At 40.7% G+C, this 20,584-nt stretch overlaps 1 protein-coding gene across 2 annotated transcripts in view; it reads left to right on the plus strand.

Annotated features, from left to right (window-relative positions):
* The window catches only part of RET (ret proto-oncogene), a 130,372-nt gene that overhangs the window by 45,486 nt on the left and 64,302 nt on the right, over window positions 1-20,584 (plus strand). The window contains exons 3-6 of one of the 2 annotated variants that reach the window (XM_048311757.1): window positions 1,330-1,387; window positions 6,799-6,892; window positions 7,101-7,266; window positions 8,219-8,540. In XM_048311757.1, the coding sequence (XP_048167714.1) occupies window positions 8,495-8,540 (46 nt within the window). In that variant the 5' untranslated portion in view covers window positions 1,330-1,387; window positions 6,799-6,892; window positions 7,101-7,266; window positions 8,219-8,494. The remainder of the gene's footprint in view (window positions 1-1,329; window positions 1,388-6,798; window positions 6,893-7,100; window positions 7,267-8,218; window positions 8,541-20,584) is intronic. The other variant, XM_048311759.1, reaches the window with a different exon arrangement.

The raw sequence follows: 20,584 nt of genomic DNA on the forward strand, positions 1-20,584 counted from the left end.
GCATAAATTAAAAACAGTTGGTAACCTACTTTTGGTTATCTCCTTTAGGCACTTAAAGTTTCTCTTGTCTTTCTCTCCTGGGCTCTGATTCCTGCTCTTTAAGGTCATGGAAGTCAAGGCACAAAGGAATAGTAGAATGAACTTCTAAGGGTTTATATTATTTCTATGCATGTATGTAAAGGTAGGCATAATTTCACTAAAACAGAAATCTGTCTTTCCTTCTATTGGAAAATGAGAAAAATAGATATGAAACTGTTCTCAGTGATTTGATTTGCAACACCAAGACAAAAAAAACCCCATTACATTTATAATCTTTTAAATACATGTTTTATACAGGTAGAGTTCAATTTACTGTTATCTTGTGCTGTTGTTGCTGTTTTTACTAGAGAAAGTGCGGTCAGAGTCTTGTGCTACAAAATGGGTAACTGGACAGAGACCCTGTCTCTTCTCCTCAAATAAACCTTATGTAATATTTTGCACTTTCATATAGATAAGTGTATCTTTTAGAAGAGAAATGGTGTCAGTGTATACTTTGGAAAGCTGTCATGATCTGGCATTTTGAACAGGGACCTAAGGGAAGAGAGGGTTGTTCCCATTTCCTTGAAGAATCAATCCACATCTGCCTGTGTGTTAAGCCTCTAACTAAAGGAACTTGCACCCTCAGCACTTTCTGAAGACTTTCTGCTAAAACTCCAGAGCAGTCTGTTTGACCATAAAGTGTTCTCCACTGTACAGAGCCTTAGGGCCATGCAGGATATTAGAGGGTCAGGAACCTTGTGCTACTGGGTGAATCCCTTCTGGGCTGGCCAAGACTTAGCATCCTTCAATTTGCTTTTTGTTTGCCATGATGATTTTGAGAACTTTCTAGTCCTTTTAAAGTCCAAATTATGACCAAATTCCAAAGTTAAAGAACAGATATGAGTTATGGCATTTTTTTTGATGTGTTATTCTTGTTTTGGTTTTTGTTTTGTTTTGTTTTGTTTTGTGTTTTTTTTAGGAAAACCGGGTTGCATTAATATGCTTGGCATCTTGGTCATGGCTACCTACAGTAACTAGTACAACAGACTACTTTCCTTTTAAATAGTTGGTTTTGGCCATTTTAAATCTTGTGGTAACTTATGCAGCACTCAGTGTGACTTCATGTGGTATAATTCTGAAATCTTAATTTTAAAAAGTTTTAGGAAACTACATACTGGAAAAACCTACATTAAAGAACAGTATTATAGTATTAGGCACTCAAAACAGGAACAAGGTTTACCTTTTCAATCTGAATTCACCCCCTTTGCTCAGAGCATCTGTACATGTAATTGTATATTTTTGCATTTACAGGACTCTGGGCTTACTCAATGCAGAGGAAAAACAAAGAGGAGTCCTTTGTGAGTCTCAGGTATGTTATTTTGAGGTTATATCTTTGGGTTGAATCCTGGGAATTCACAAGTTCCAGCACTAGTTCTGACACTCATTTCTGTCTGTTCCTGAATGAGATCTGTGAGGCTTATCAGTGAGCAAATAAAAAATGCATGGGGCAATCTCGATCCTCACATTTCCTCACAGGCAAGCTCTTGACTTCATTTTTAATGTAATGCTCTTTAAATGTAGAGACTGTGTGCATGTGTAATAGAAAAACACATCCTGTTAGATCGATGGAATACAGGGGCAAACGTGCCTCTATAAACCATGGCGCAAATGAAGATGTGTGACCTGACTATCTGAGTGCTCTCTTTTATGGCCATGATACCATATATTTAAAGATATAGTTTAGTGTGAATCCAGATCTCTTGAATTAGCCTAGGATCATATTTCCTGGTTTCTAGTGATTACAATTTAGTAACATATGGTGCTGAAAGTAAATCAGATTACGTAGATCATTTAACCCAATACAGGTTAACTTAGAGGTGAAGTCCCTTATAAGTCCTGATTCTGATATTTTTATACTAATTCCTATAATGACAAAATTAATTGTTATTCCATTGAATGTGATCTTCTCTTCATTAACTTTGGTGTGCCTTCATGCTTATATTCATAACTGAATAAAGGTCATGATTTTGTCAGCTCTGCCCTGACAGAATTTGACCTGTTGGTTTCAGAGACTGAAAACTATCAGGTCACCATTTCCCCTGATGGCACTGGGGCCAACCGCCCAGTAACATTGGTTATAGTGCCTCTGTTCTGAACCTATGAAAGTTTAAAACAACCGAGGCCCTGTCATTGCCACTATGGCATGTACTGAACCTTGCTGTGGGTGGCAGGAAGAGTAGCATGGCTGGGAAGTCTCTCTTGGCTCCCTCATGCAAAGCTGGCTGTTCCTCTTCTAAGGAGCACTGAGGCAAAGTTAGACCAGACAAGATTTCGGAGCTTAGTCATTGAACTTAAAGTGTATGGGATTTGATACTGCTCAAGGAAAATATACTTTTGTCAGCCCAATTGAACTGCTTTTCATACTGAAACCCAAATATTTATATAATTTTGGTTAGTTTCTCTATCTTATTAGTTATTTTTAAAATTATGATATTTGAAACTTCTTACATTTGCTTTTCAGGTTGAAACCTAGGGTATAGAGTTGTTATGTTTTCAAGTTCTCTGCAGCCAAATGTATTAAAGAATGAAAAAATAAAATGAAAGCTCATCTTCACAAATATTTACTGGTCATTTAGGATGTATCACAGCTTTATTTGGCTATTACTATTGTTAATTAAGTTGGAGTATTTTTCAGGGTCATCTACAAACTTCAGAAATAGTTGTGGTGGGTAAATCTGCCTGTACCTTGGACAGAATCACTCTCCAAGACATTCACCTCCCCCAGGTCACTATAGGGGTACCACAGCTGGCAGTGAGCAGGACGCTTGCCTTGGTCATAACCCAGGCTGTAAGTTCTTTATGAACTTTATGAACAAGAAGGGAATTGAGGTTACGCATCTCTCATGTGGGCTGTTACATTTGACACCAAATTCTAAGAAACTAGGATGAAAATAATCTTTTTATTGTTATGATCATAGTAGTGTATTATCTGCTGGAAATGGACCTGGAGAAGAGTCAACAAAGGATGTTTTCTATTTTGTTAGCTGGTTTTAATTTATCAGCTGCCAGTTTCAATGTATTTCTCTAACTAGTTTTTGGAAGAATATCTACCCCCTACCATTCAAATTCTGATGGGAGATGTGTGAATGTCCTTGTGTGTGTTCATAACATTTCCAGGCAGATCCAAAATGTTTGTTTAAAAAATAGAAAAATCCAGTCTTCAAAGTTCAGAAGAACTTTACTGTTCATACCGATGTGAAGAGATTTATCATGCCAATATTTGTTAATACCTCGGGGAAATTAATGCCTCTTGAATAATGGGATAAATGCTGAGCTTCAATGCCAACGTGCCTGTGGGTTACAACTGTTGGGTTTATGTTATAGTATGGTTCCAGGCAAAAAGGATTGTCTCTGCAAATGAGATAATTATGAGTCATCAGCCCTGTTGCTGTCCCTGATACTAGCCGAGGATATTCCTGCGGCGGTGAAATGACAGCCGCCGGCACAGCTCTGCTGGGTGCCCTGCTACAGGCACACCAGGGTTGCGGGGTCTCTCACACGAGGCAGTGCTCATCATCACAGAAAGAGGTTTACATCCTCATTCACTCACACTCCTGTAATCCTGCTGGCCCACAAGAGTACAGAAAATGTAACTCTGGATTTCACAGAGTTTTGGAACTTATATTATTGCAAGTACAACAGCCGAGCGCCAGTGTGTATCACAGCGACCCTTACTCCAGACGCCTTTTCTGCCGTAACAGGTACATCCATGGCACTCCCGGGGCAATCCTTAGAACAATGACATGAAAACTGAGCTTTTATTTTCTGCCAGTTTAGAGGGCTACTCGAACAAGACAGATGCAAGATGAGATTCTGAGTAGAATTGAAACAAGAAAACACACATTGTTTGCAAATATTGGGAGAACTTGTTTCCGCTTTGCACGGAAATCCTCCAGCATAGTCACCCTGTGCTTCATGGAAACCTGCAGCAATAAAGGCAAGCAGGTGAAAATTTCAGATAAATCAATGGTTAGAGACCTATTTTGGTACTGACTTCTGATGGCACCAGATGTTGAGGCTGTGATTTATGATTTCATGATGGTTTTGATAGTTAAGCTTATGCTTTCAGTGAAACAATCTGATGGCTAGGAATCAGGCAATTTTTGTGGATTAATGTATTTTCAAAAAGACTCTGTATTACATTTACAGTGACACAAACTACTGGTGTTGGAGGAACTTAGAATTTTATTGCCAAGAAGCAGCAGTGAGGTCAGAGGGCAGTCCTGGTGCAACCAGCTCCCAGGAGGGATAGCTTTGTCAGGTCACCATAGGATATTGGTTGTTCCTGGTCATGGTCCTGGCCCGGGCTCATGGTCTGTTCTGCTTTCCATCACACAGCATCTTCAGTTATGCCAGTCCCTTGTTACTGCTTTCACAAGAATCCTGGTTTTGCCTTGAAAATCTATTTATTGGACAATCCTGAGCTCTTGCTTAAACTTCTTGTTATCAGGACAGTCTTGTAGCACTTTCTCCCCAAGAATGATTTATTTCCTCCTGAGTAGAAAGAAATAGCTTCTTGGTTCCTTCTCTAGGTGCCAAGATGGAGACATCTCCTAGCACAGGTTTGCTGCTGCTTCATGGTAGTCAGTGTTTCTGACCAATTCATAGCACTTTTGGATGAGTATTTTAGGAAAACACACTGCTTTTAGCTCTGTCAGTGCTCTAAAGTGGACAAAAATTAAACAGATAATGTGGATAATGTGCAGTTTATATGTTAGCTGCATGTAACAAGTAGAGAAGAAAGAAACTGACAGAAGGATAGGAAAGTAAAGCCGAGGGATTGTGGAAAAACGTGTATATAAGAACTTTAAGTATAACATGCAGATAAATTCTTTGTCACTGTCAGGATCAAAATTTGTTCTGTCCTTTTACTATTAGATCCAGCTCAGGAAGAATATCTGTTCAGTGCCACCCTAGTTGTAACTGTATGAAAGACTTGACAATTTGATCACAAAGTAGTGGAGAGTGTTAACAACCACTTTTTGTAATTTTAAAATAGTTTTTTTCTACATGATCAACAGCAGTGCCTCAGACTGAGTTTCTACAGTAACCAACCTCATAGCATGGGGGCAAAAAGTATTTAAGGCTTGAACTGATCAAGAATTGGATTTTAAACACAATATTCTAGGAGGAAATTTGCCTGAAAATATTTCAGCGTTTGTGCATGAGTGTTTGGAAAACATGGAAAGGTGGAACAGCCCTCAAGTGTCCTGCCCTGATGCTAAATGAACATGACCTAAGACTTCTGATGAAACCCAGAAACAGTTATCAATTAGCATCAATTTCAGGAAGCATTATTGTATCGCGACATCTCAGAGTGCCTTTATAAAAGAACAACCTACAATAATTTAATAGCTCAGCCTGCTGTGCCAAATAAATGAGTCAAAGCAGGGGGAAAAAAAGAGAAGGAGTATGAGCCGTAGTTTCACAATTGAACTAGCCTGCAGGAAAGTGTCAATTTACTTCCAGAGTATTTCTGCTAGGAGAGTGATGGGAGGGAGATGTCACTGTAAAGCTTGAGCTTGTCTGGGAAATTAAGAACACCTCGCTTTTTTATTCCCCATTTACAAGCACTGACTTTCATTCAGTTTTCAAAAGACCTTCTGACAAAGAAACCAAGTGAATGACGTGAATGTGTATTTTATGCATAGTGGAGCAGAAGTTAGCTGTTGGAAGGAGATGGTTGCTATAGGCTTGTATTCCTCATGTAAACTCAAGGGCAGATGGTTCACAGCCTGTGTTGGGCCTCTTTAGGGATGTGGAAATCAGGCTGGGCAGGAAGGGTTTAAGTTTTTTCTCCTTAAGTTTGAATTTCAAGTGGAAAATTTTAAATGCCTCCAATTTGATAGGCTTTTGCAGGGTTTGAGAGATGCTGCAGTTAGGTTATTTTTGTTTTCCATATGGTAGGCTATCTTTCCTGAATGAACTGTTTCCTCAATATACCATTGCTTTTCCATGTTGACCATAAAGGAGAACAGCTCCAGGAAGAATGGTGACTACATTAACATGATAGAGGTGATCACAGTAGCTGGAACACAGAAGACACCCATATTTAATCCTGTTCTCATCCGAATTGGCCAGTTTTTTCCAGGTGTGCTGTGTGTAAGCTACAATCCTCTGAAAACACATAAAACTGCTTAGCTTAAAAGCCTGGAAATCAAATGAAAAAATTATTCTGGTGACCTTACTTCTGTTCCTTGTATGACGAACATGATGGCATCTAAAACCAGTTCTAGTGTGCTGGAGCAGAGCCTGAAGCTGGCAGAAGAGTATGGCTTTGGCTTCAGTTGCTGAGATGCCAGAAGAGATTGTAAGTCCTTGAAATTCTTCCAAGAAGTCACTTTGTCCTGGATGAAAACTGGCATTTATCAGTGCAGATGATAGTGGTGTATTTTAGATGGCATCAATATTGATTTGTATACTGCACGAGCTTTTAAATATGATTTAAGATAAAGCTTAGCTTAACGTAAGACATTTCTCCACAAAGCATTGATTTAATGTTAATGTTTTATATGTTGCTTTCTTTGCTATAGACTTTCCTCTGGTTTATGGAGACTCCCCAAGTTCGCTTCTCAATTCCCTCTTTCAGGCACTTGCAAAAGCCCCACAAACACTTGACACGTAAATATTCAAAAGTTTAACTTATACTACCTGACAGGCAGCTTCAAAAACAATTGGTGGTCATTAGTGGTCATCTCAAATTCATTATTACCCTTCCAGGTGCTTGGACTTGGCTTACTGTTTTCCCAAGCCTTATGAAGACCACGGGAAGAAGATCTAACTTGATGAAGATCTAACGGAAAAGTTAAAATAGGTTAGTTCTTTTACCATTCCTATAGGGTAATTTCTTGTACTTTGCCTCTTAAAGTGCTGGGTATTGTAAGAAGAGTCCTTACTAGTCTAGAGAGAGAATTTCCTATTTGGCTTCAATTTAAGTAATTTATAGCAATTCTTGCTAGGCGCAATGGCACTGAGTATCAATCTACTCTGTGTATCTACTTGACCTTGCTTGGGCGTTTCAGAGTGTGAAGGCTGGGGAAAGACGAACGCTGTAGCTGCTGATCTGCGTCTGAATCCTGACGACCAGATCTCTGGAGCAGCGCTGTACGGAAGCAACATCAGCTTTCGGGAGAGGAGTAGAAAATATTTCCGCGGCAGGTTGAAGATGCCCTGACAGGAGAGGGCAAGGTAGAGGGGCAGGGTTTGTTTCAGCCGGGAGTCGCTGTGGCCCCTCCAGAGCCTGCGCGGGCGCGGTGCCCGCGGGTGTTGCGGGGCTGTGCCCGCCCCGTCCCGGGGCTACCCGCGGGTCCGGCGCGGCTGCGGTAGCCGGGGCAGGGCGAGGGGCGGGCCGGGCGCTGCGGCGGGGCCGCCGGGCGGAGGCAGGGCCGGCAGCGGCGCAGCGGGTGCTCTGGGCGGTGTTTGTGAGCGGCGGCTTTTTCGGAGTGCTTTTCACGGCGAGCCCGACCTGCTAAAGCGTATTTCTGCTTTGGCTTGGTTAGATTTCCCACGCCCCCTCCCGCTTGCGGTTTAAAAGTGGCGTTTCGCCGCTCAGCGGGACGCGTCCGTTCGGGTTACTTTGGTTGCCTGCCAGGTAGCGCACATCTTTTACAGCATCCTCATACCATCAAGCAAAAATTGTCTCCTCTCCCAAGGATTAATTATTCAACACGTTTAATGTGTTTCGGCTGACAGGGAAGGCGGCCACTCGGGTACATCCTGCTGCCGCAGCGCCTGTCCCCGCTTTGTCTCGCACCTGGTGTGTTTGCGCGGCTCGCCGGTCTTCCTCCCCCCAAGCCGCCGCCTCCCGCTCCTCCCGCCGCTCCTGCCCGCGGGGCCGGGGGACGCGGGCGGGTGCCCCGGGACGCGGCGGTGCCGCCACCCCCGCCCGGCCCCGCACCTTGCCCGCGGGGTGCGCGGGGCGGGGCCGCCGCTGCGCCCCCTCGGCGGCGGCTCCGCGGGCGGGGCGGGGCGGGGGCTGCCCGCCGGGCGGGGCGGCCCGGGCAGAGCGGCCCGGCGGCCGCGGAGGAGGGGCCGGGGGCTGGCCGGAGCCGGGCGGTGCCGCCGCCCGGGCAGCGCGGGGGGCTCGGAGGCAGGCGCGGCGGAGCGGGAGCTGCGCTGGTGACTTCGATTCTCCCCGCAGAGCCCGAGAGGCGCCGGCACCGCTGAGGGGACGAGGCGCTTTTTTCCCGGCCGGTGGCGGCGGGGCGGCACCGGACCCAGGAGGACCGAGGGAAGGACCGGCGGAGAAGCAACCCGGCGCGGCCGTCCCGTCCTTTCTCGGCTCCGTGCGTCCCATCGCGGCCCGCTGCCGCCGGCCCGGGCCATGGGCCGGCCCGACTGAGAGCCCGCGGACCGTCCGGCAGCCCGGCCGGTGCTGCCCGGAGCGCCGAGGCGGGGCCGCAGCAGCGCGGGGAAGATGCGCTCGGCGGCGCGGATAGCCGGGTTCCTCCTGCTCTGCGGGGGTAAGTACCGCCGAGCCCGGCCCCCCGGGAACTTTGCGGAGCTCAGGTGATGGGTGCTGCCAGCGGCTCGCTCCGGCTCCGAAAATCTTGCCACAAATACAGACAAGATATAAATAATCCTAATACGTTTTCTTCCTTTTTAAAAAGCTGAGTTAGAACAGATGTGAGTTTGCTTTTTTCTAAATTTATGATGTGAAAGGGAAAATATTAAAGTATATTCCCATTTTAAGTTTTTAAAGCATGATTTCTTCTCTGTTATCCCTCTCCCACAGCTTTTTGTATCATCAGATAAAATGCGTTTTGGATTGGTAAATGAAAATGACCAGAATATGAAAAGTGATTGCATTGTAACTTAGATGATGCTATCCACAGATGTCAAGTTTCTAAAGCAAACAGAAAATCCATTATATCTCTTTTTCTTCCATATGGCGTTGTTTGCTGATGGATTTCTGACGTTTACATGAATAAATCAAAGTTGTATGCTAGAGAATGCAGTACAACCTTGCACACCAAAAATGCATGTATGATAAAAAGTAAAGCCCGAACCAGCCCAGTAGTTCACTAGTTGGTCTAACAGTGAGTAGAGTGCAATATTAATTATGCCCTTGTGATTCCCCATAGGAGTGTGATTTGTTCCTTCTTGTTATTATTTCAGATTAACTGTATTAATTCGCACCGTTTTAAACTACTTTCTGTACTTGCAGAAATTATAAAGCTCCTGTTTTATTTTTAATTTTTTTTTCTTTAGTATGCTAAAATACTTTAATTTGCCCTTATTTTTTCTCTTCTTAATACATTATTGTTAAGGCCTGATCTTTGTAAAATTTCACTGGTAGTGAAATCTAGGATATATGGGGATAAAATGTGTAGGATATACTGCATCTAAACACTTAGTAAGAAAAATAAAGTGGGTTGTATCCCAAGACATTTCACTGTCAAGAGGAATTAGCCGTACTTGTATTGCTAATGGATGATCTATCATGCCTACTTTGCTTTTATCTTTGGCAAATCCATTTTCTTTAATGTTTTTGGCAGAATTAGGAGAAATGTAATTTACGTAAGTTCTTCAGCTTGAGGGGTATGTTTTCATTAGCCAAAATGATTCACATGCATTTGCTTGAAGATGATTTTCAGTGACTTCTGTTTAAGCTGGACAGATGAGCTTACTTCGATTCATGCTGTGATACCCCAGATTATTGCACATCCTGAACTAGCTGGTGTTAGGAACTCCGGAGCTGCTTTCTCACGAGACTTTTTTTTTTCTGCATCATTTCCCTTTCAGTTGGACCACCATTTGATTTTACTTTTAGTTGTACAACTTTACATGAATTTCATTCTGAAACTCTCAAATGGGAAAGGTGTTTTCTCCACTCAAGATAGATATCTAAACCTTTCTAAGTCACAGACCTCAGCAGTTGGAAATAGTTTCAAAGACTTCTTATTATTACATGTAGCCACAAATTGTTAACTTTTGGATCTGCCCTTAGTTTGGAGGAATAATACAGAAGCTAATTTATTTGAGTAGGGTAGGCTGCCAAGTAGACATTTTTGGATACTGCTTGCTTATAATTGTAAATATTTTGCTTATGCTCTCAGCTCTGACTGCCGAAGCTTAATACTTGATTCCCCTTAGTTTCTACTAAAACTATGGGGAAGAAAAGTTATATACATTTATGTCCACACTTTAGGGTAATTGTATTCATAGTTATTTCAAGAAGTCCGGTGTATTAGTAGCGTTGGTGTGAGACGCACTGTTTCACATTGTTTAGATGTGTGACACTAATTTGCTTTTATGTAATAAAAGCTGAGACTACAACAGAGGTAGGATGAGGTGTTACGTTTTGGAGGTACTAGCAAAATCCCTGTGTGCATAGAGTTCCAGTTTAGAAACACAGCTGTCTTAGGAGTGATGATGCATTCCCCTCACGGGGAATGCAGTGAAACTTCAGTGGGCTCCATCCCAGGGGAAAGCCAGGGATTCTTCAGTGGTAACTCTCATGCTCTTGCCAGGTGTTGTGCAGGAATCTCTCTCACCTGGGAAGACCTCATCATAGAGGATTCCCACCCAAAGTTAACCTGCAGTGCTACCCTTACACTTAATTGCTGTTGGTACATCTTTGGTGTATCTAAATGTGAGGCTTTGGAAAGCTTAAAACTGCCATAGTTGGTAAAACATGTGCTCCCAACAAACGCAGAGCATTTTACTGAGTGAGCCGGCGTAATCAATCTGGTGAGTGTGCTGTTAGTTGAAAGGATTAGATTTGGTTATTTTGTATTGGTGGGCTTCAAAAAGCACACTGGACCATTTGTTCTGAAGCAGAAAGGTGCAGCCTTGGTGCTTTTGCACCACAGGCAATGTGTGAGTCTCTTGCAGGTGCTGTTCTTAACATGCAGTAGCCTGGAAGTAGCAAAATAAAAGGAATGTTTCTTCCCAAATTAAGGTTTCTTTCTCTTTTACCAATTGAAAGAAATGCAGGGTTTTATTGTGGAGTGTGCACGTCTTTTGAAAAAGTTTTACATCTTGTCAGTTGTAGGGCTTCAGGGTGTTTGCTTGTACATCATGGTGCATGGCTGTTTGGTGCTGGAGTTTTGGTTCATTTCTGAAAGCTCACTGATATCAGAGGGAGGACCTTGTTCACTTAAATGTAGAAAAGAGTGCCTGTGGGAAAGACTTGGTAGGATTGTCTTGTCTGCAAGGTAATTTTTGTTATTAGAGGGAATACTTTTGAAGAGATAATTTCAGTGAATAAAGCAAAGTTTGTAAGCATTACACATGCATATTTTGTAAAATTGGAAGGGAAACGGTCTCATGGAAATAATATGGATCCTACTTCAACAATGTGCTCTTGAATATAGATGATTCAAACTTTTTTTCTACTTTATTGACTGTGATATAAAACTACTGATGAATGTACTAGTTCTGATACTCATTTATGGACTGTTTGGGATCAATTCTTACAGTACATTTCCATGCTGCTAGGACTGCTGCTAATATTTTGACTGGTTACAATTTACAGCAAGTCCAGGCTCAACTCATGCATCCAGATCAAGGACAGACTAACTTCAGAAACTAGCTGTAAATATTGACATTCTTCTCCCTCAAGTGTGGATATTTCACATAATATTTGTATTTCATGATAGAAAATGCATGCTTTCTCTAGGAAAAGAACACCTATGTGATTCTGCCAAATAAAAGATCTCCTGTGCACTCATACCTTTAGATCAAACCAGTGCTGATCAGATCAAATGGTGGAGCACAGACCATTGGCTTGAGTCAGGAAGTGGGCTAAGACAGACATAATTGGTGTGCCTGGTTTTTTTAAGCTGTGGTCTGGTCAGACAATATATGCGGTCAGACAATATGTGATCCGGATTTTACATTGTAAAATAAAAATTCTTTTGTTTTATTATAACCCTGACTGTGGGCAAAGGGTGAAGGGAATCTGTGGAGGAACATGAGCGGCACTTGATTAGATCTTATGTGTCTTCATTGGGGAGGATCAAACAGTTATGTGGGAATTTCAAACCCTGCTGCTCTTTTTGGTAGGAAAAAGAGTATTAATCATGACGCTTTGGTTCCTTCCTACTTTGTTATTTTTCTCTGCCCAGAGGTTCATCATCTTACCTTCTGGCTCTTCCCCAGGCACCTCATGGCCCACTGGTGGCACTTGTTCTCTCTCAGGTCACCTGCTGTGGCCTGCATTGGACTGTGAAACTGCTGCTTCAGTTGCACAGCACTCACTGGGGTTCATCCCAGTGCTCCCGCGAGCTACCGAGGAAGGTGCCTGGGCCCTCTGTGGCCCTCTAGGCTTCACGTCTCCCTCATTTTATTCCCATTCTCAGGTCCTTCACCTTTCAGTTTCTTCACAAGTGAAATTTTGCAATGAAGTTCACCTCCTGCAGCATTCTCCATTTCATAGAAAGTAATTTACTGTGTTGGGGTTTTTTAATTTATGCTAATAGGATCCATATTTGTGTTATATTTAGCTCCCTGTACTTTTCATTGTTATGTGCCGCCTTCTCAGGATGTCAGTCAGGGCAGTATGTGCTATTGGCTTGATTATTTCTGCCAGTCAGTTAGTTGGAGTCTTGGTCTTTGGCTTCATTCAAGGGTTTTGTTACTATCATAGAGACAGTATGAAGGAAATGAATACGAAGATAACAAAAAGCCAGCATTTTAATGCTTAAAGCTCATTTGTTAGTCTTTGATTAACAGGCAAGATTTCTCATAGCATTAACATCAGCAGTCAGTCTGTACAACAGTGTGGGTTCAGCACCTGAATGCAAGATGCCTATATGGTAGCATGCCCACCATCAGTTTTCCATCTGTATGTCATGTCATAGTCTCTTACTTTTTTTTTTTTTTACTGAAATGACAGACAGGGCTGGTGAAAACACATGTATTTTATTAATTTTCATTTCTTCCTTTGTTCCCCAGTTTGGCCCCTGGCAGGAGGGAAAGGATTTGTTCACTTGTTGCTGTATTTTCATGCTTGGCTTTGCACTACTGGTCCTGCTCCTCCAGGCTGCTTTCTCTCCCATAAAGCAAACTAGCAAACACAAATATGCCATGGGTTGGAAAAAATCCACACTCTAGAAGCTTGGTATTTTCTGGAGAGCCTTGTTGTGTAAAGGTCATTTAGTGCCTGTCTGCGGTGAGGAGAGGGTTTGCTTTGTTCAGACGTTGGCATGCTTTCCGGCAGAGCCGTAAGTGGTGCCAGCTGGTGATGGACTGCAATTGTCTCTTGGTTTTGAAATGTAAAAAATTGCCTGACAATGCTTATTGGGTGTGGCTGTTTGTATCAGGAACATTGCAAAACCTACCTGAACACAGGTGGCTGTTGCCTACAGGAGCAGGTTAAGATCATCTTCTTCTAGGATTGAGGCACGTTCATGCTGCGGTCTGTTCTTAGCTCTTACTTTCTACTTTTGTTTGGTTTGGCAGAAGCAAAGCTTAAAAATTCTCCAAAATGTTTTAAAGAAACTTTAGAATTGTTTATTCTCCAGATGATTTTTTTTTTCTTTTTTTGTAACTGTCTTACGTTTTGGAAAGCAAGTAACTGAAGCATTGCAAAGATAAGTACAGCGATTACTGCGGGAGAAGGATAGATTTGAGGCTTGCATATTAGTTTGGTTAGATCAGGATTCAAATTCACTTAACAGCTGTGTTACACATTTTCTCGTTGTCTCACACTCTCTCTCTTAGTTTTCTGTAAAGTACCACCATGAATTACTTTATCCTTGGAATATCACTTGCATTGTCAATTGACTAACATAGTTCCAAACTGGGGTATACTGGAGCTGGTGCAAAGTAGGGAAAACACAATGGGAAACCTTACAGAATCCCTAGAGTGATAATGCATCAATGAAAAATGGCATCAGAGAAGATGTAGAATAAATTCTATTCAAAGGCTTTATTTTTACAATGTGATTTTTTCTTTCATCGATGAGATATGTTGAGATACTCCAAAATGTTTTGGCAAAGTCATTAGGAGCCTTCTGACAAGTTTTCATGTAGATATGTTGCTAGTTAATAAGGTTATTAAGAAAGTTTTTGTTAATCAAGTAGTAAGTCAGATGAGGTGTGAATAACCAGATGGATTTTGCTCCTTTGGGAGCTCAGGGGTTTTTTAAATTTTTCTGAAGCGATCTCTTTTTTCCCTACATGACAAGAACGCAAAACTGGTTTTCTTAAAGATTACTTCATAAAAATAGCTAAAGAGTTTCAGATTTCTGGATCTTGAAATGAGACCATAAACATACTAGGCACATTTTAACCTAAGAGATGCTCTGTAAATATGATGAAACAAAGATGATCATCAGCGCTTTAGAGCCTAAAGGAAAATTATAGTGATCGCAGTCAAAAAAGGGAATTGGAAACTTTGCTGGGGTAATAGTGCCAGAAATGTTGTTTGACTAAGTTACTTTAGAAATTTGGCTGATTGTAAATCAGGTGATTGTAAAAAGAAAATGGATATATTACTCCTAATGGCTGTCTAATGGCTTTTCAGTGTATGCATTTAGAAAACTAATTAAACAATATATTTAACTGACATAACAAAGTTAATTGTGTTGCTGTAATGGGTGGTTGGTTTTTGTTGGGTTTTTTTTTTTTAGTGTCCATTATGGCTTTTTTCTAAGTGAGACAAATTTCAGTCTCAGATAATAAAATTAAATCTAGCTTTTTCTCCTAATTCAGCGGCACCAAGTTTTCTGATATGGACAGTTCCATTATCTGTTCTTTTCACTTGTGAAATGGAAAAACTCATATTGACATGAGTAGACCAGAATTTCATATATCTCTGAAGCCCCTTAAAGGCTAGTTTTGCCACTGAATTAGAGCAGGCATCCAATAGTCCTGTTAGTGCCATTCTAAAGGTGTCTTGGAGATGAGACTTAAATCTCGCAGTGTCTTAAAGACACAAATAATGGTTTCTCTGGATTTGGTAAGAGTAGAAGCATAATTGTGGGTAGTTCTTTACCATTCCTGCATAAAGAGCAGATACTTTCAGTTTGGCCCTAACAAGGATGATGCAGAGAAGCTTCCTTTGATTTTCTTAAGAGGTGATTCTTCTACATTGGTTGGCTTCTGGAGCTTTTTGTCTTTGTTGATGAGATGCCCTTCCATACCCTATTATCTTAAAGTAGACACTGAAAAGTATTTCTATGCAAAGAGAAGGATGTAAAAAATATCAGTGGTTCACAAGATGTTGGTGAGAATGGTTTAGATTCTCTAGGTTCTCTTTCCACTCTCTGCCACCGCATTGCTTAAAAATTACCTCTCATGTTAAAAGTAGCTCTGTATGTTGCTGCTGTGCTTTTGGGAGGAAGGTACTGACTGCCACTGTTCCTGATGTTTGGTCAAGAAGGGGAGTAATAATTTGGATTAATGCAAATAAAATGTAGCATAAAGTCAAAGAAAATTATGTCTATTTGGATAGCAATACCCAGTATAGAATGATTAATACATATGTTTATGGCAGTCAGTCATCTCAGAAGACCAGAGAGTTTGAAATGTATATGTACTCTAGGGCAGCAATCAAGCTTTCTTTTACACAGAATAAAAGCAGACACTAGGAAATTGTATGAACACATTTATATTGCCAGATTGTGGTGTGCAAGACTGTAAGTCAAAAGTGTGCTGTTCATGAAATCTTAATAACAGCAAGGGGAAAAGAAAGAATCCAAAGAACTCTCATCTAGAAGAGGCTTAAAGTTTTGATTTTACTAGGAAAATAAGTTTATTTTCCAGGGGAAAAGAAATCAAAAATTAAAATTGGGAGTAGTGGAATAAGAGTTGATTTGGGTGGAGGGCATTGGACGTCATGTGAAATTGCACTGTGATGACTGGGAAGTTCCAACAGGACCTTTGGAGAAAGTATCCAGTGCTGATTATTAACAACAACAAAGTGCTGCTTTGGCACCTACAGTGAGAAGTCATAATTTCGTAAAGCACTTGAGTGGAGCCTTCTCACATCTCTGAAGTACTTAGGCATGTGCTTAGTTTTATCCCATATCAGCAAAGCATTTTAGACTGGGACTGCTGCATCAATGCCCCGTGAAGAATTGCGCAGCAGTTCCCGGAGTTAAAACTCTCTGGCAGTACGTTCAGGTGCCAGATTTCTCTTGGCTCCCATTTCACGTCAAGTTCCCCTTTCCTGGTGTGTGCTGTCTGACAACGGAAACGGCTGCGAGGTGCAGGATTTCCTGTTGTGGGACCAACACACTACAAGTCAAAATAATGTCTCAGATTCTTTTAATGCGTGGAGAATACCAAGATTCATCTAGTTTGGAAGCTGCACGTCTTACTGCTCAGACGTAGGTGGGGCTGGCTTGCACAGAGCTAGGTATTGCCTTAGTTTACAATATCGAGGCTAGGTTGTTTAGAGCTGGTTTGGATGTCTTTGTCCTCCCTTGTCACCTGAGGTTTAAGTACAATGATCCTGACTGCTTGCTCAGTGTGACTAAGATACATATCTGAGATACTTTTCACTGACAGCATGAACAAAGTTCTCTGTGTGTATATATAGAGAGAGTAATTAATTTGACTGGATAGTTTTAATGAGTAGCCTTATTAGTCTAACTTCCCTCAGACCAGGGGCGATGCCCTTACACCTTTCCGTAGGACCGTTGTTTCCCTGGGCTGTAGGTGTTTGGCAACAGCTTCTGGTGCTACCTTAGCTCCCTTGTGCTACCTTTGAAGTGTGAGTTAGGTATTGGGTGCCCCATTTGCATTTTGATAGTCACAGTGTCTTTGGAGAGAAACACAGAAACAAATATTAAAAAAAAAAATATGATTGTCTGTTACTGCTTTTCAGCAATTCTGGGTAGAGCTTTCTCTAGTTGAGCTTGTGGATGCCAATGAAGTAAAAAGGACTGAGGAAGATGATCTGCATAAAATGGCTCATCCCAATTGCAATTATGAAACAAAAAAAGCAATGGGAATGTTTAGATTTTGGGTTTGAACATACATGTTTTAAAGTAATGAAGGGGAAACAATATGGCTGTAATATAAATTTTATTGCACATTTCAATTCAGCATTGCTGACATGCTCTAGATGAGAAGGCATTTTAAACAGTTTTATTGCTTTGGTAAACTTTTGCCTTTGTGAAGATTAGAAAAGTTGTCCTGAATTGCTTTGCTAAGGACTTTTTGGCTAGTGAGAGAGTTTATAACATATATGTTCCAGACTTCTTTTTACTTAAAAAAGGAGACTTTAAAAGTTAGTTTCTGTAAATTTAACAACAAACAGGATCATCTTAAGAGACTGCGACAGATCACCCTTAAAAGCTCTGTGAAAACCAGAAACATTTATAATATTATTTTTTCTTACTGAGGCATTGAAGGCATTGAGAGCCTGCTGTTGGAAAAAGAGTCTTTTTTTAACTATTTATTTTCTTCGATTCTAGTCTGATAAAATTTGAAATGAAGGTTGGACCAAAGGTTTTAGGGCAGTAAATGCCTAACGAAAATAAGCAGTAGTAGAAAGCCCAAGGTTTTACTTATCTTTTTGATGCTCCCCTTCCACCTTTTTTTTTTTCAATCTAGCTGCCATAGACTATTTTTATTTGTGTTTTTATAATTTTCCCAATAATTTCTTAAATCCTTGTTTCCCTGGCATCATGCAGCAGTTGGGTGTGAATTTTTTAGTTTATTGGAAAAATGTTGTCCTCTGTCTTTGCAAAGCCATTTTGGCATCATGGCAGAGCCATCCTAAATACCTGGCAATTAGAAAGCAAGGGGAAAAATCTGTACAGGTCTCTACTTTGGCCTTTCAGAATGTGTTTGTCCACAACACAACTTCCAGGAGACAATAAAGGAAATGTACATTATTTAAATATTTAGATTGGTCATAACAAACTCAGTTTAGCTTGAATATAGTAGTTATATTTGTCAGTGTAATAAGACTGGTAGCAAAGACTTTTACTTATTTTGGTAGCAGGGAGCTACAAGGATCTGTTGTCTGCAGTGATTGTGGAGTTTCTGTTAATTGAGAGTATCTTAAGAACAGGTGGGACGGCAGTGTACTGATGTTGGTTATGTTTAATCAATCCTACCTTGGATGAGTTAGATGACCTCTCTTGGAAACTTTTGACTTCATCTTCTTACGGTTTTGTGCTTAGGATGTAAGAAACAGGACAAATGCAGCCTGTGTATGTCTGCTGAAGTTAATGTCTGGTGTTTGGTCAATCAGGGCTCCTTACAAGATCACGATAACTTAGTCTGCAGTTAATGCAATTTGAGAGTTGGTATCAAAATACTTATATTGTTAATCATCAACAGCTGAATAGACAGGAGTTAGATGCCTTTGATGTCAAGGCGAGCTTCTTGTATCCCCAGGGATGTATTTGATATGTGATGGTCTTTGTCTTCTCAAAAATCAATTTCTAATTCCATGCTCAGCATTCTCAAATCCCAGGGAATGAGCTGAGGACCTCATGCTGGCACTGAGCATTTCCAATTAAGGCCTTGAAAAAGTCTGTATACATAGGGCCTAACCTTGTCACCCAGAAGAGCAGAGAGTGCTGCTTTCTTCAGATAAAAAATGAAAACACATTGGAGTGATGATGTTTGTTGAAGTAGACACAGGATTTGAGGATCCATTTTCTTAAGAGTTAAACTGGATTTATAGTTTGGTAGGCAGCTCTTGTGAAATGAGAATTTAATGATAGCAGAGAGAGCATGAAAAAAATTAGCATTGGGATTATAACTCTACTGTCAATATTTTCCAGCCTGAATCCTAAATTGCAATTGCCGGGACCATTTATCTGTCTTTGACTTCTGCTGCTGAACTCTCCCTTTTATCAGTGCAATGCTTTGTTAGATGTTAATCTTTGAAGAACTGCAGCTTGTATTTTTCTGCTGTTGGTTCTGTTCTACAGTTAGCATCTTCTACTGCATTCGTTATAGTTTCGCATTTTCAGTTTAAATGTTTATGTTTAAATATGCTTAATTTAAAATGGGGTTTGGGACATGAGCTACTTAACTACTGTTGGTTGGCAGCACTGGTCTCATGGAGGAACTGATGATAAGGTGTTTTGTGAAACTCGAGGGGAATATGGTGCAATCCTATGATGTTATCCTATTTCCCATTCTTAGAAGATTTTTGTTTACCCTGTACATACCAGCATGACATAACAATAGCTTTTATTCCACTTTGAAAGCAAGAAAGACACAGGAAATCACTATGAAGAGGAGAAAGACTATTGTTCCTCCTTTCCAAGGACTGAACTCAATCCTAGCTAGTCTTGATTTGAAGCAGAATTGTTACTTTGTCACCTTTGTTGGCATTTGGACAGAAACCTACAGATGTGTGGAACTGCTATTGAAAATGAAATTGCACTGGGTATGTGATTATCTTTCCAAATGTCCTGATAGAGAGTGCAGACACTGTCACAGCATCTGTGATTGTTTAGACATGTGATTTTGTCTTGGAAGAAAGTTTTATTTGGATTTTTTTCTGCATTTAACTTTTGAATAGCTTGTGAGTCCAGTCGGTCTCACAATAGAATGAAAACATTGAGCCTTAGCTCTTTCTGCATTCATTAAAAAGATAGGAAGGAGCATTATTTTCACAGAGGTGATTCAGAGAAACTGAAAAACCTCATTTTTCCCTTTTCACAACAGATAACTCTTTCTAATAGCTTTAATTACGACTGCCCTTAGATACTGCCAGATAGTGGGTGTAGATCTGGGATCAGGGAGTATATTGCCAAAATGGTAACAACTCTGAAGTCTTTTATGCAAAGGCTTGCCTGTACCTTCTTTTATTAAATGTCAGCGTGGACTTAGGGTTGACCAGAGTTCCAAAATATAACCTTGAAGGAATGAGCTTAAAAAAAATTGTCAATGCGATAAGAAATTAAACTAATAAAAAACCACAATGAAATTAATTCAGGTGCTGCACTTCAGCTTCTGTACCTGTTTTACTTGCCTCGGAAAATTTCAATAAAGTGGGTGTTAAAATGCTTGTTTCTTTTCTGTTCCTAATACCAATTTTACTGCATGAGGGAGAACAGACTGAAGCTTAAAAAAACAGGAAACTGTCAATACAAAAAAGCAGAATGGGCAAGATTTTCATATAATGGTTCGCTTGTATGTTTAATGATGTCATAGTCCTTTTTAGCATTACTTAATGAAGACAGATTTCTCACCTAGATTTCAACCTGTGGGCTGTAAAATAATTAAAACAAGAATGATATTGTCACTATTAATAGTGGAGTTTTTTTTCTTTTAAAGATGCTATACTTGCTTCTGAGAGCACAGTGTTTCTATTCCTTTTGCTGTGGTAACTTTTCCCAACATCAAGTTATGAAAGACACATTTGGTGACAACTTCCAGAGTTTGCAAATCACTTTGGAATAAAAACTGTGAAAGTGAGGGATTGTTCCATTTATCTCAATGAGATATTAACACTGAAGTCTTAAAGTCAGTTAAGTGTGGTCATTAGCAGCTTTCTAGTTGCTGATGTTTCTGTAGAGCTGTCTGGGTAAACGAGTTATCCATTTGGATTGTTGTGGGAACAAATGGCCAGTGATGGGCA

Source organism: Corvus hawaiiensis, chromosome 8 (genome assembly GCF_020740725.1).
Source record: "Corvus hawaiiensis isolate bCorHaw1 chromosome 8, bCorHaw1.pri.cur, whole genome shotgun sequence".
NCBI classification, from domain to species: domain Eukaryota; kingdom Metazoa; phylum Chordata; class Aves; order Passeriformes; family Corvidae; genus Corvus; species Corvus hawaiiensis.